The 16,148-nt window shown below is 35.0% G+C and overlaps 1 protein-coding gene across 1 annotated transcript in view; it reads left to right on the top strand.

Moving 5' to 3' along the window:
* The window catches only part of LOC103154557 (lymphocyte antigen 6 complex locus protein G6d-like), a 28,134-nt gene extending 11,986 nt beyond the window's left edge, over positions 1 to 16,148 (top strand). The window contains exons 2-3 of the mRNA XM_007575885.2: positions 10,909 to 11,019; positions 14,222 to 16,148. Coding sequence (XP_007575947.1) covers positions 10,909 to 11,019; positions 14,222 to 14,445 — 335 coding nt within the window. The 3' untranslated portion in view covers positions 14,446 to 16,148. The remainder of the gene's footprint in view (positions 1 to 10,908; positions 11,020 to 14,221) is intronic.

The following is a 16,148-nucleotide window of genomic DNA, read 5'->3' as shown; positions in this document are numbered from 1 at the left end:
TTGTTTTTCAGCAGCCAGAATGATTCACTCTTAGTTTGATCATGAATTAAACTGACCATTTTGTTTCTTCTTTATTTTATTGTGATTAATTTAACTGCATCTGCCTTTATTTTGGCTCTTTTACGGTTTTTTCCTCTGAAGAGTTCGTTTTAGTTTTGAAGCCTGCAGTTCTGTTGACCGAACACCAGGGGGAAGCATAACACCAGGAACTCAGCGGTGCCACACCTATTATCTAAAACGAGCCGCTTGTTTAGAGACAGAAATGCTTTTTATTTGGACTCCTCTCCACATAGAAAATGAAAGTACACCCTTTGCTAATACTGGGGTGTAATTATATAAATAATCTGATCTTTACTGGGTTCTGAAATTATTGCAATCCAAATTTAAGTTTACAAAACTACACAAAAGATTCCACTTTGTCATCATTTATTAAATAAACATGAAGCAATAATGGAGGGCCCTTCAGTGAATAAACTAAGTACACCCAGGTGACATTTCTAAGTGCTGCTTTATAACTGATGACATCACCTCAATAGTGTTATAAAATAATTTATCTATAAATGGAAAATGTTTAATTCTAACGACTTCCTGATGCGAAAAATGACAAAAACTTTCATATGTGAGTTATGTATAAAGTGCTCCTTCACACACATACATATAACAAACAACAGGTCGTAATGACGAGGCTTTTAAAGGCTGATTAAAATAGAAATGGGCCGAGCGTCGAGCCTTGGGGAATCCCACAGCTGAGCGAATTGTTCGTGGAAGAGCTTATTTAGCTTATTGTTATTTACCGAGAAACTAACAGGAAATGGTAGAACTGGCCCAATCCAAGTCCAGTAACACCAACCAGGCCTCTAAACTTACTTACTTCACTTCTGTAGCTGTTTATGTGGTTGTCATGCCCTAAATCTAATATTTCTGAGTATTTAAACATTTATTTGTTGTTTTATTTGATGGGAACGGATGCAAAAAACAGATCTGATTCCTGTTTTATAATATTTGTACCCAATTCGCATCATCCGTCATTAGAAATACCTTTAAAAGTTGCTCTTAAATCAGCAAAATGGTAAAAAACAAAACAATGTATTTAAAGCCACTGAATCAAAAACGGTTAAAAATTAATGCAGTTTTAGTTCATCTTCATTTTAAAGTCAGTTCTGGTCTTAAAATTAGATGAAAGTGAGTTTTCAAAGCTTACAGAATAAAAATAAAACCTTTTCTGTTTAGTTTATCCTTAAGTAAAGTTTAAATGGGAATAAAATTAAGAATGGCTCATCGTTGAACAGTGGAAAGTTAGATTATGGTTTGATTCTCAGGAATTATGAGTATGATTATTTATATTATTTAGCTTTAAATAAAATGAGTCGGTTTGTTTTGTCTGGATACATTTTTTAAAAAGATTTAAATGTTTTTGTAAAAAACAACAACAACAACCTTGCCCAGCCCCTTTTCTAATTTAAGAAGCTTTTATTTAAAGGAATGTCTCTTCCTGTTCCAGGAGTGACGACGGTTCTGGAAATGATGTCTTAACGTTCCAGGAAAATCTAAAATTAATTTAATCTCCTTTACATTAAAACACTGTGGAGGATTTTTAAGGGCAGATAAAACAGACGGGATAAACAAAATTAGGCAAAGATAAATTGTTTCCAAAGCTGAGAATAAGTTTAATAAAAAAACTAATTAAACTTTAACAAACACTGCAGCTGCGTGTCTGTTTATGGTTAAATTATGTTTGTTTTTTTCATTCAGTGGGTAGAAAATCCAGAAATTTTACTTGAGTTAGAGTAAAAATACTCCTAAAAGTATTTTTTATTTTTTTTTAATAAAGTAAACGTAACAAATGTAACAGCCTCTGATCATCTGGTGAGAAAAAAAAACAATGAATTTCGTCTTTCAGCCTCTTGGAAACTATGCGCCTGGTTTTGTCACTGACGTAAACGTCTCCGGGGAACAAAGCTTGCTTTGCGTCAGAGCGTGTCTGAACCCGACCAGAACTGGGAAGGCGTGTCGGATCAGGTCCGACTGGATCCAGAGACTGTAGAGGGAGGAGAGGCATGCGGCCGTCCGGCTGCATTGCTGAGCGCTGAGGTCCTGCTGGGCGGGGCAGAAAACACCGGGCGCTGTTTTCATGCTCAGGCCTCTGGGGTTTCAGTCTGACAGAAAGTAATGGAATAATGAGAACTATAAGGAAATGATGCTACGGTTCTTTGTTTTCTTACGTTTCACCTACAGTGGAGCGAATGTTTCTCATCCATAAACTTATATTTGGCTGCAAAATCTTTAAAAATCACTTCAGTTTTATTTCATTAAGTCAATAATTACTTTCTGAATAGTTTGGACTTTTAAAATAACTAAATGTGACGTTTAAAGGAAACACAAAATGCTTCAGTGACTGCAAAAAAAGATTAAGTCAGAAATATTATCAGCACTTTATACATGTTTGTTCACACAACAAACCAAAATGAATGTTTTATTTTTTTAAATATATTCTATGGACTACTTTTTGTCTCAAAATACAGATTTTCCAAAATCAGACGTTTGCAAACATTACCAAAGAGACTAAGACTGTCTGGAAATGCAAAGTTAAATATATAATTGCTTGTATATAATATTGTATATTATTGGCACACTTGTGACTTTTCTGTTTTTTTTTATTATTTTTTTTTTAATCTATTTTAATTTTTTTCTCTTTGTGCTCTGGTGCCAATTTCACTCCCTCTAAAAATGAAATCACTAAAACCACAAATAAAGTTAAAACACTAAATTAAAATAATCTGCCTCAAGATTTATAACATTTTACAAACACAAAGAATTAAAACGCACAAACAAAACTATAACATTAATGCCAACAAGGCTGCTGGTTTTATTCAAGTCTAGAACATTTACCAGTCGTTGTTTTAAGAGTTTTTATGTAATAAACCGACACAAATCACTGTGTGATGGTGAAATAAATGATTATTTTTAAATAAATAACTTTACGTCTACCTAAACGGAGAAAAGAGAAACGACAAAACGTTGAAACTTTGCAGCTCAGGCGAACAAACGGATATTATTTACACACTGCAGAAATAATCAGCAGCAGAAAGATAAAATAAGTTGTCCAAAATACTTGGGTTAGGTGAGAACTGAAAATACAAACATGGTGGCAGCATCATGCTGTGGGATCCTTTCCTTTAGCAGAGACGGGAAGCTAAAAGGAAAGAAAAACAAAAACTCAGACACAATGGAATGGTTTAGATACATGGCCTAGTCAAAGTCCAATTTTTTTCTGTTATATTCAACTTGAAATTTGATGTTCATCTGCCTCCCATCCAATTTGAGATATTATACAAAGACGACTTCCTGTTTCTAAATGTGACACTTCCTCCTATGAAGGTGATTAAACAAAAATATTGACTCGCCACACTTTTCAGATTTTTATTTTTAAAAATCCTTAATTTAAGCTCCACTTGTTACTTATTTAGACTCAAAATCTATGTTTAAAGCGCGCATTACAAGGAGCAACAAAAGCCTGGGTGCAGCCAAAACCGGCGCAGCGAGCGATGAATAACCATCCTTTACAAAAACATGGGTGTACTTCAGCTTTCATATGCAGATACTTTAACTATAAAGTACTTTAATTAACCATCAGGAAATACAAAGCAACTTAATTAGTTTTAGTTTACTTCATAAGCACATGTTTATTTGCTTTAAAGATCTGATAGATGACATGCACTGCTGTGGAAATACCAACAACGGTAACAAAAGCATTTGTTGCTCAAAATTAGAGGCATAAACAGCACTGCAAAAACACAAAATCTAATTTAAGTGTAAATACATAAGTACACTTGAAAAAAGACACAATTAACTGACAAGTAACTTTTAAATAACATGTAGGAGCTTGTTTTAATTAAATAACTACTTAATATTGATTAAAAATTACTAATTCAACTGGTGGATTATTTAAATTATAACAAGACATTTATAGAAAAATAATCTGCAAAAACACAAAACTTACCAAGTATCTTAGTAAACCTGAAATAAGACAAAAAATAACTTTTCAGCAAGATATAGCAGCTTGTTTTAAGTAAATAATCCCTTAACATTGGTGAAAAAGTGCTAGCTCCATTGACGCCGTTACCTAGCAACGCCAGCCAAGCCCAGCCCGTCACCTAGCAACCGAGTTCTAGTTCCACTGGCAGATTATTTAACTAAAAACATGAGGAAAATGTTTTGTTTTAAGTTAATTTATCTGCCAGTGGATCAGGTATTTTTTTTAAAACAATAGTAAGTAGTTATTTACTTTAAAAAGCTCCCATTTGTTGTGGAAAAGCTACTTGTAAGTTAGTTTTGTCTTATTTTAAATGTATTAAGACATTTAAAAGTCAAAACCAGACCAAAATACTTGGTCAGATTTTGTGTTTTTGCAGTGAGATGATGTAAAACGAGTACTACAACAGAATTTACAGTATTTTTTGAAGGAAAACATCTGCCAACTTCAGAAAATGTAAAAGAAAAATGATCAAAGTATTGATCTTTACATTTTGCATGTGAGGAATCAGGTTTTCTGATCAATAGTTCTACTTGTATTTCAATTGATTTGATTTTTTTCACAAATTTTCTGTGACTGATTAGTTTCTAAATGTTCTTATGAATGAATGTGTTCATAGCCTTTTGTCCTGTGATGGATTGGAAATTTGATTAATTAATGAATCATTTCTGTTTGTTTAACCTAAAATAAACCAAAGGATGTGTGACTCTGGTTTTACTCTCATGACATGACATCTGTCATGAATATGAAGAAGTCATTATGAATGTTTAAGACTGATGTCATGAAGAATAAATAAAAGTGTATTTATTCGGTAAATAAAGACACTTTTAAAGCAAAGTTGCTCTAGAAGTTCCAATGAAAGTCCATTAAAAATGCCAACTTTGCATTAAATTATCATAATTTACAAAATCATGCAAATATTGTCACATTTTTGCCCCAAAGCTTAAACGGCTACATTCTTCACAAAATGTATTTTTTAAGCGACGGTGGCACTAAAAAAAACGCCTTTTTGTCTCATGACAAAAGTATGAAGTTGGACCGGACTTCATGTTTTCCTTGAAGGCCTCAGCAAACGTTTCTAAGAAGTGCAGCACTTATTTATCCTTCATACGGGACCAGGTTTAACTCCTTTTGCAGCTTATTTATAGTTTTCTTCAAAAGTAGTTCCCTGTGTCGCATTTCACCACAAAAATACCAAAAATAAATATTTTAGTTAACAGTTTCCAATAATCAAAGGTTGTTTAAAGGTCTATTGTTAGGAAATGATAACTATAAATTTGTTCTCATAATCAAAGTTTAACATTTTAGGAGTTTAAAGTCAGTATTTCAAGTACAGTTCAACACTTCACCAGGATTAAGTAAAAATAAATAAAATCAGGACAGATTGTGACCGATTTGGTTTATTTTGTCCATATTTTAATCTCAACATTTCCCATCAGCCATTGCTTCAGTCGTCCATTATGACTGCGTTCAGATAAAACATTTCTGCTTCTTTTGTCCAGAACTCTGCGATCGTCACAAAATGTACTTGTGAAAGTGGCACTGAAAGTGTTTCACCGCTTCGTCTTGACTGGTATGAAGTCGGACCGGTTCTGACGGGTTTGTTTAAACTTCCTGATCTACAGTCTGTTGCTCAGGGAATACATTTTAGTTCATAAATCACTAAACGGCTTGGCACCAAAGCACATTAAAGAACAGCTTCAATGCAACACAAATCTGGAATAAACTAATCCAGAAACAGCCGAAACACCGATTTCTTTAAATAAATCTCAAATCCTTCCTGTTCAGAGTTGCGTTTAATTCATAACTTGATGACGGATTAATCTGGTTACATTTACACTGCAGGCCTCAATATATTTTTGTATTGATGAAAAAGTCTTAGATCCAGTGGCAGATTATTTCACGTCGTGTTGAAACTTCTGGGTGACCCACTGAACTTTGACACGCACTGCAAAAACACAAAACTTGCCAAGTACTTTTAGTCTAGTTTACTTAAAAGTAACTTTTCAACAAGATATATTATCAGCAACAAGAGCTTTATTTTAGGCCAATAAAAGTGCTAGTTCCACTGGCGCCGTTACCTAGCAACACCAGCCAAGCTCAAACCGTCACCTAGCAACCCAGTTCTATTCCACTGGCAGATTATTTCACTAGAAACATGGGGAAATGTCTTGTTATAAATTTATTTATCTGCCAGTGGATCTTGTATTTTTCCATCAATATTAAGGAATTATTTTTTTATTCTTGCTTAAAAGTTGCTTTCAAGTCACTTTGTCTTATTTAAAGTGTGCTAAGATCTTTGCACTAAAAATATTTGGTAAGATTTTGTATTTTTCGCTTTGTGTTTATTTAGCTAAATCATTTTAGCCAAATAAATGTGGAACTCTGAAACTTGATCTTGGGATATTTTAATAAAAACTTGTAGAAATACAGTGAAATGTTAATATTTGTGAATAAACCAAAGAAAAACAATTATGCTTGAGGTTGAAAGTGTAAGTAGTGCTCTATTTGAACGCTTGTATCTCTGACTCATAAATCAGAACGGGTCACAAAGGAAGGAACAGTGTGTAACTCTTTTTAATGACGTACTTTCCACCAGTCACAAGATGCCGGGATGATAACTGGGCCGACTGGTTCCACTAAAACATGCTGTTTCATTGTTGGTGTTTAGTCACGCACACCGTGTGCCAAACATGGCAACAAGCGGCTCAACATGGCGGCAGAGACAAATCCTAAATTAAAAACAAATGTAGCTATGGTTCAGTTTCTATTGTTTTCTGGTTCACCAGCTGGTAAAATATGTTTTGTATTTAAAGCAACATTACAGAAAAACTTTGTTTTATTCATATTTACAGTTGAGGATTTTTGTGATTTTGCAGTCACAAAAATTTAACCCAGGGATGTCCAAACTTTGTCAAAATCCACAAATTGAAAGTGTTCAGTACTCTTTTTTTCCCCCCAAAATTAAAACTCAAAAATCTAATTTTTAAATATTTTTTGACTGCACAGCGATAAATAACACATTTACCATTATTTGGCCTTGTTGTCCTCCACTTTTTAAAGTCTATAAAATGTTTCCCAAAATGTGAATCAACAATTTTTGCTGTATTTAGTCAAATATAATGGATTAATGTGTCCAATTGTTTTATTTAATGCATCAACATTAAATAAAAACTGGTGTTTTACTTAATGTTCACCGTTTAAGAAGATGGAAAAACTGTCCATGGAAAATTTCAGAGGACCAGATTTTGATCGGACCTCACAGAATGAATCAAATGGCCACAGTTGGCCCATGCGCCGCACTTTGGACACCCCTGGTTTAACCTTTTAGCAACACAAAGTGGTGTGTTTGTCCCTAAATCTGCATATTTTGGACGCAGACATCTAGATGTGAGATGAAATCAGGTTTATTGTTTCACTTCTGTAACATAAAGTCACTGACTGTGAAAAGTTGGCAGCCAGAAAAGCTGCATTCTCCGTATGCCTTCCTGACAGACCAGTTAAATCCAGTTTTTTTAAGGTTTCTGTCGCTCACCAGCAGCTGAACAGGAAGAAGGAAGGCAAGACGTGCAGTAAATGACCGGGAATTGAAAACTACACGTTTGAAGCACCAAAGCTCAATCATTTTCTAAAGTAACTTCTGCTAAAGATTAACTTAAAAATAAAGTTTGACCTCAGAGGAATTAAACCAATTGTAATTTTATTACTTTTTAGCTGATAAAGACCCTTTTGTTGTAAAAACAGCAACAATTTCATCTTTTAACACTTGAAATGTATCCATGTTAACATCCAGACATGCACTGGGCTGCTTGTCAGTGGAAGAGAAACTAAATGAGTAAAATCTGGATTTTTCTCCAAAGAAACAGCAGATAATCATTTATTTTAATCCAACATCAATTAGAACTTGGATCAGGATGAATTACTTGCTAAATAAAAAGTTTTCCTCCATCTATTGTGGTGGTAAGAGCTTCTTTGCTTCAGTGGTTTTATTTATTTATGCTCTTTAGAGTTGTATTTACAGCTGCCTTGTCTCGCTGCTTCCTGCTTCTAAATTTGTAACAAATCCAACACGGAAATGTTTTATCTTGGGAAGTCCCAAACCGAGTTTTATCTTGAGCTCATCAGTGTGTTTTTAAATCTTTTACATGCCAACATATCTTCCTTTTAATGCCATCATTTGTTTTTAAAGAAACCTTAAAGTCCTAAAACGTCTCTAGTCCTATCCTCCGTTTCTTGGCCTCTGGGAATTTAATTACAGATCTGGGGTAAGAGCGGTTTTTATGTCAGGTTCATGTAGTAAACCGTGTCCAAAAGTAAAACTTAAATAGCAAGAAGCATCTCCATGACACAGTTGGGTTACAGAGGCTTCAGTTTCGAGAGAGATCATCCTGACCCTGATGTACCTTTTGGCCTCCGGCTACCAGGAGGATGAAACTCCTGAGGAATGAAGAAAAACCAGAATGTGAAGCAATGCAATCCTTCTGCTAAACACCCAGTGACTCAACGACACAAAAGAACAAAACACCGCCTGTCTAGCTCCCTAGTTATCTAGCTAGATGGATATCTAGATATCCAGAAAAAGCACTAGGAAGTCTCAACTATCTAGATAGTTGGCTATGCAGTTTACTAACAATCTAGCTATTTAAGTAGTTAGCCAGAAAATGCACAATTAGCCAGATAGTTAATTATCTAGCTAACTCCCATCAGAAGTCACATAGCTAGCTAGTTGTGCCATTTCTATCCATTGTTGAGGGACAGAAACGACCATCGCTTCAACAACATGTCTCTCTACCCGGTTTCAGGCAAGACACAAAAACTGAACCACAAACCAGAATATAAAATCATTCCACAAGACATTTATTAAATCCATGCATTTGGCCCAATGGAGACACAACTCACCCACAAACACGACCAGCCATACGTCCCTGCAGGAGGTCGTGTCTGAGTGCGAGGACCTCATACTTTTACCTCTCATCCTCGCACCCAGAGATGTGGCGAACCGTCCGCATACACACAAACTATACAAATCCTCTCCTGCATGAAGCTCTCCACTCTTGGCTGCTAACCATTTAAGGAGTTGTGCTTTCTTAGATGTTTCACCTTTTATTCTGCTGCTAGAACATTCTGGCCTGCTGCATCCTGTTCTCTTTATCCAACTGGTGTAAACAGGGTTATTCATCTTAACCTGAGCTGAAACATTTCAAACTATAATGTGGATACAAGTTTCTAAAGGGTTTAACACAGTGTAGCAATATGAAGCTTTATATTTGATACTCAAAATATACAAAACTCACTCAGAGCATGAATGTACTTGATTAAATTTTTTAATTCTCCACACCATCTAGAGAGTTAGCTAGCTATCCAGCTGGTCAGCTAGCTCCCATCAGAAGTCGTCTAGCTGTCTATGTAGGTACATAGATAGCTAACTAGCTAGATGTGCCTTTTCTAGCTACCTCGACAGTTAGCTAGGTGGCTGGCTAGCTTCCATCAGAGCTGGTCACCCAATCTGTAAGCAGAGACTTTCTTTGTTATTTATTTAACCTGTATATAAGTCCAGTTCTCCATCGGTCTCATGGTTCTGTTCAAGAAAATTAGTGAACATAAAACTTTATGATGTCGTGTTTTAGTCTGTAAGATCTTTTTAACGGTGAGACCAAACCCTGAGATTTATTTGTCATTTAAACTTAAGACATAAAGAAATAAAAAGGTTTAATACCCAATGATGCCGGGTGCAGCACAAACTCATTTTGGATGCAGAGAATCCGTCACCGTTCAGCGCAGGGCTTCACTCAGACATCTTAACGATGACAGCAAGTGAACACATAATTGTTTTTAATCTGTTCCTCCCTCTGCAGCCTCTCATGATCACTTTATCCAACACTATCTGCCAGCCTTATGTGCTACGATTGTAAGTGAGCGTGCAGATAAGAGAGCAAGAATCAAACTTAACAACGAGGAGGAAGAGAGACATGGAGAAAGCGACGGCGCCATTTAAAGCTAGAGAATGTTATGAAGGTGAAGAAGGTCATTAAAGGCCAACTGTGAACTTTCTGGAGTATATTCATTATGCTATGTGTAGCATGGTGGTGGCAGCATCATGCTGTGGGGTTGTGGAGGTTCATCACCAGCAGAATGATCCTAAACAACCAGAGCTACAATTAAATTAGGTTTAGATCGATCAGTAGTGTCCAAACTGTTTTCATTTAAAAAAAAAATTAAAAATTTGTCATATTTATTATTTTAATAAAGATTTTAGTGAAACAAATGTAATATTTTGTTTTAGATGCAAAAAATAAAAAGGTTCAGGAATGTTGGGGTCAATTAAGTTACTGGATGTTTTGTGACCCTATAATACTAAAACCTGGCCAATGAATAAGAAACTTGTGCTATACCAATTTTTGTGTGTGTGTAATTTTAAGATTATTTTATTTGTCAGTAAAATTTGTCAATCTAAAAGAAATGTTAAAAATTGTCCATTCCTCTAGAACTGTGGTTGGAAGGCCACAAAAAAATGATCCAGAGGGCCACAAATGGCCCCCGGACCGCACTTTGGACACCCTGGTTTAAATCAAAGCATGTTCATATTGTTGCCAATAATTTTTAAGTTTTGTTTCAAATAATGTCCGTGTTCATTGTGACAGGTTTGTTATCGTGTCATACTTTAGTCGCCTTTTAAAAGACTGAAATGGTTTCTGCTCTTCCTCCATTTTGTTTTTTAAACGGCTCTGTGGTTTCCTGCTCTGATCCAAACGTGCGGTTCCCCTCTGCTGTCAGTAACTCACTGTACAATCTGCTGCTCGTCTATTTACAAGTAAACATTTTTTCTCCTCCTTTCTGTCTCTTTCCCCGAACCCTTGATTCCTCAAACCTAACAGGTCAAAACCTCGAGTGCTACAAATGTAGCATCGGCCTGTGGAACCTCTGCTTGACCTCAAAAACCACGTGTGGCACCGGGGAGCACTGCTTCAGCGGCGAAGGGGGATCGGGTGAGTCACTCATCAAAAACGTCTCGCCAAGAGATAATCTCCAAGACATTCACAGCCACATTCCTGAACCGCTGGATGACTAATTTGTTTTTTGAAGAAATGTTTATCAACAGAACATGGTGTTAGTGTGGTTTCCAGGTATTAGCCCCACCGGCTCCTCTCCATACCCAGTAACTGGTTGGGTAACTGTGGCTGCAGCAGCAGCTGCTGGCACCGAGTCGCTTTTATTGCTGTGGAGGAATTTGGAACATTTTCAGTCAGCCATGTTGGTGGATTTTCCAACAGTAAGAGCATCTCGGCTGGATTTAAACCCAGACTTTGTCAAAGACACTCCACACTGCAAGAAAACACAAAATCTTATCGAGTAACTTTGGTCTGGTTTCTAGTGCAAATATCTTGGTATACACTTTTCGGCAAGAAATAGACTAGTTTTAAGTGAATAATTCCTTGATCTTGATGAAAAAGTACTGGCTGCATTGGGAGATAAATTAACTTGTAATATGGGAAAAATATCTTGTTATAAGTGAAATAATCTGCCAATGGAAAGAATATTTTTTTCATAAATATTAAGGAATTATTTGCTCAAAACAAACCTTTGTGTTTTACTAAAAATAAGAAATCAACGAAAAATAAGAAATAAGACAAAACTAACTCAAAAGTAGCTTTTGAACAAGATATCCTGACTTGTTTTAAGTAAATAATTCCTTAATATTGATAAAGTGCTAGTTCCACTGGCGCTGTTACCTAGCAACGGCAGCTTGCCCAGCCCGTCGCCTAGCAACCAAGATCTAGTTTCACTGGCAGATTATTTTACTAGAAACATGAGGAAAATTTCTTGTTTTAAGTTAATTTATCTTCTAGTGGATCTAGTGGAATTGTGTAGTAAGATGTTTTCACTAGAAACTAGACCAGAAATACTCGGTAAGATTTAGTGTTTTTACAGGGCAAAGCCTTAATCCCGTTTAATCTCAGAGGTGGATTCCTCTCAAATGTAACAGGAAGTGCACTTTCAGAAAAGATTCACAGGATATTTTCCCAGAAGTCATCATGTTTCCCTCTCCCCAAATATGAGGCAGCCATTTTGGTTCTTTATGCTCAGCAATGATTTTGGGTTTACATTAACTCTTCAACCCTCTGTCTTCAGGGAGTCTTAAATTTATTTATGTAAAATAAAGGCCTTAAAATGTCTTAAATTCATTAAAAAATGTAAGTTGGCCTTAGATACGATAATCACAAGTCTTAAATTTTGTTGTGGTAGGATTACTCAGTTTTATTTTTTTGTGGGACTTTTGTCAAGGAAAAGTTTGACTTATTTTTCCGCTAAAAAGAAGCGCAAAGAACTAGCTGCTAATATAGCCTTGCTAGCTAGCAAGCTAGCAAGAAAAAAAAGAAGGGAAAGTAGAACTTGATTTTAGGGAAAATGCTGCAGCTGAAATTAAGTGTCTTGGGTTTTATTCATATTTTTTTGTATTTTCAGCCAAATTCATAATTATCTTTATTATAATTTTCAATAAACTTTGTTTTTTGTTTCATTATTTATCTACCGGTGATATAGTGAAGCACTTTGATCAGCTGAGGTTGTTGTAAATGTGACTTGATTTTTTTGCTATTAATAATTTCAGCCCTAAATCAAACTCCTCTTATTACTGCTGAGCAGCTTTCTGCTTGTTTCTACTGACTTTTTATCTCTATAGGTTTCTCTTAGCTTATCAGCAATAAACACAGATAACCCTTATGACATCAGTGCGTCTTACAGCACTTAAAAAATGTCCCATAAATACCAACACACAAAAAAACATGATTAAGTTGTACTGCTGACTTAAAAACACTGAATCAAATCATTAAAATAGAATCAACATCATGCAAATCTTGTGTAACATGAATAAATGTTATGCAACTGAAAGTATATCGTATTTCTTTAAGTGTCTATATGAGAAAACAACATTTTCAGATAATATATAATTTAGGTCAATTATAAATGGAGTTTAAATATATTTGTTTATCAACCACATGGATATAAAGTGGTTTTGTCTAAGTAAGAATGAGGAAAATAGAAATGTGAAGGTGTGAAATATGGTTACAATTTAAAAACTAACAGTTCATTCACAAAATACCAGCAGGTATTTTATATTATTATTACTTTTATTACATATATAAACCTGAACCAGGATGTCAACTTGGATTCTGGTTACCATAAATTCTCTGATTCGTTTTCCTGCCAGTCGTCCTCACTTTGTTTCCTGGCACAAAAACCTTCAAAACCACTAAACAATGATGTCAAGATTTTAGAAACTGATGTCATTTTCTCTTGCCATTATGTCTCCGGTGATGGTTTTAAATTTACAATCACTGAGTTTTTATCTCTATAGGTTTCTCTTAGCTTATCAGCAATGAACACAGATAACCCTTATGACATCAGTGCGTCTTACAGCACTTAATAAATGTCCCATAAATACCAACACACAAAAAAACATGATTAAGTTGTACTGCTGACTTAAAAACACTGAAACAAATCACTAAAATAGAATCAACATCATGCAAATCTTGTGTAACATGAATAAATGTTATGCAACTGAAAGTATATCATATTTCTTTAAGTGTCTATATGAGAAAACAACATTTTCAGATAATATATAATTTAGGTCAATATAATTATATTGCCACTGAAGGGAATGCGCACAAGCAAAACAAGATTTTACCTGCATGGCTGCTTCATGCATGTCTTTGTGCAGCACGACGACGTGCAGGAGGAGGGAATCGGCTGTTAACAACTACCATCTTCTGATCGATTAACTCGTTATTCTGAGAAAACCAACCAGAAATTAACTGGTTATTTTAAGAAAGCCAGTGGAAATTAACTCATTATCTTGAGGAAACCATAAAAATCAGGTAATGAACTCGTACAAAAGTCAGAATCTTAACTCAAACCATCAGGAAATCAACTCGTTATTTTGAGAAAACAATCAGGAAATTAATTTATCTTGAAAAAACCATTGGGGGGAAATGTATATGTAGAAAATGTCCGCTCTCGCCGTCAGCACGACACAAAAAAAAAAAATCCCAAATACTTTTTAACAACTAAAATGACTTTAAACGCGACTTAAATTTCCAAAAAAGCCCCAAGTTGAACTACTTTCATTGAAACGGGTTGAAAATGGATTTACTGGTTGATAGTCAATCCTAAATTGTGTTTCTTCTACAGGTGATGTGAAACTCAAAATGAAGGGCTGCCTCGAAGTGGCAAAATGCAACAAGACGGACGACGTGAAATTACCCGGCACCTCCAACACCACCATCTACAAAATGACCAAAACCTGCTGCAGCACCAACCTGTGCAACGTGGCGCCCGGCCTGCCCGGCGCCTCCGCCCTCAGCCTGGCAGCTGTCGCCATGTTTTCTCTCCTGGCTGCCAACTTCATGGTTTAATACTCCAGAAAAAAGAGCTTACAGACACATAGTACCATCATACACGTTCTAGCACTAGATCTTTGTTTTTCATGCATGTTTTAAAGTGATTTTTACATCATTTAACTCCTAAAAATTTAATTAACTGGAAATTAAATTTAAATCAATTTTTTTTGCAACACATTTACAGATTCTGTGTTTTTACATGTATTTCTTTACGGATTTTGTATTGAAACGTAAACATTTTGCTCTTGGAACAGATTTAAGCCTTGGTGATTGGCTACATTTAGCTAAAATAAACAGGAAGTTGTTAGTTTATGTCGGTCTAAATATAGAAAAAGAAAATCCAGATACAACACAGTAATACCAAGTGTTAAAAAAAGACAAATCAAGTTTTATGTTATCACACGAATGATTTGTTTAAAGACATACCGTTTTTCAGCAATTACCTTGACTAGCTTGGCCAAGCTAAGCTATTGTAAGATAACGGCACAAAATGCTATTTGTTTCAGATGTGGTGCATTAATTTTGGGAGAAAAAATTAGCTTTGCTTGCATTTTATCTTAGAAACCAGAAACTTAAATATTTCTGACTTACTCTTGCTTTAGCTTAAAAGATTTTAACCCTCTTCTTAGGAGCTAACAGGCTAACGTTAGCCAAAATAAGTAAATGCTGGTTTGGTTTTCTGTGAATGTAGAAAAAGTTTGCCTTTCAGTCTTACTTGTGACATTTGTTCCACTTTTCTTTATTCATTTTTTTAATATTTCTGGTCACACAAATACACTTTCTGAGCCGGATTAAGTTTTCTGCGTTTGGTTTAGCCGAGTTAGATTAGCTAACCTAATGTAAGCTAAATGCACTAGCAAATGTTTCCCAAAGTACCGTTTGTTTTTAATGACATATATTATTAATTCAAAGTAAAAAAGGAGCTTAATACGCATTTCTACGTCAACTCATTATGTTAGAAACTGGAAACTTAATCTTAAATTTAAAATTTTCTTGACCGGTGACTTGCAAAACAGCTAGCTTGATAACTAGCTAGCTCACAATATAGAAAAAAACGCATATCTTTCTATCACACATGTGACACATATTCCAAGTATTCAAGAAAGAAAACTGAGGTTATTTTTGCAAACAAAAAGACAGATAAGTAATTGTCATTCTCAGTAGCTAGCTGTTAAACATGCTAAGCTAAGCTAATGGTGGATATTACATAAAGTACAATATATTTTAGTTTCAAGATTAGAATAAGATCTGGAAAGTATTTTTTCTGCTGATTTCAAATTGATGCTGTAGAAACCAAATAGAACGGGTTTGGTCTTTAAACATTTTTTTTCGTATTTCTAGGTAGTTTTTTTTTTTTTTGCGGCCCATCTTTCTTTTTCTGCCATCTTAAAAATGATTAATTAAAAAAAAAAAAAACACATGACTCCATCAGTTTTATTTAACTTCTTGATGTTTGTGTCAAAGTTATACATTTGCAGCGGTTGATCAGAAACTGTAGGATGAAAGTTTTTATAAGTTTGTTCAGCCTGTTTAGGTTGCGTTTCATTTAAAGGGCTCTCGTTTTTTTACCGTTAACTTTCTCTTTTTTATGTTGCTGCTCTTTCTATGGATGTTTCCTCAATATTTTCAAAATCAGAAATTTGTGTCTGACTTTAAGGTGAAATGTTTCTTTGTAAAATTGTTTTTGACAAAGGTGAATAAAATTGGAAAACGGGAAA

The sequence above is a fragment of the Poecilia formosa genome, unplaced genomic scaffold (genome assembly GCF_000485575.1).
Source record: "Poecilia formosa unplaced genomic scaffold, Poecilia_formosa-5.1.2 Scaffold391, whole genome shotgun sequence".
NCBI classification, from domain to species: Eukaryota; Metazoa; Chordata; class Actinopteri; order Cyprinodontiformes; family Poeciliidae; genus Poecilia; species Poecilia formosa.
This window is presented reverse-complemented; position numbering and strand designations above follow the sequence as displayed.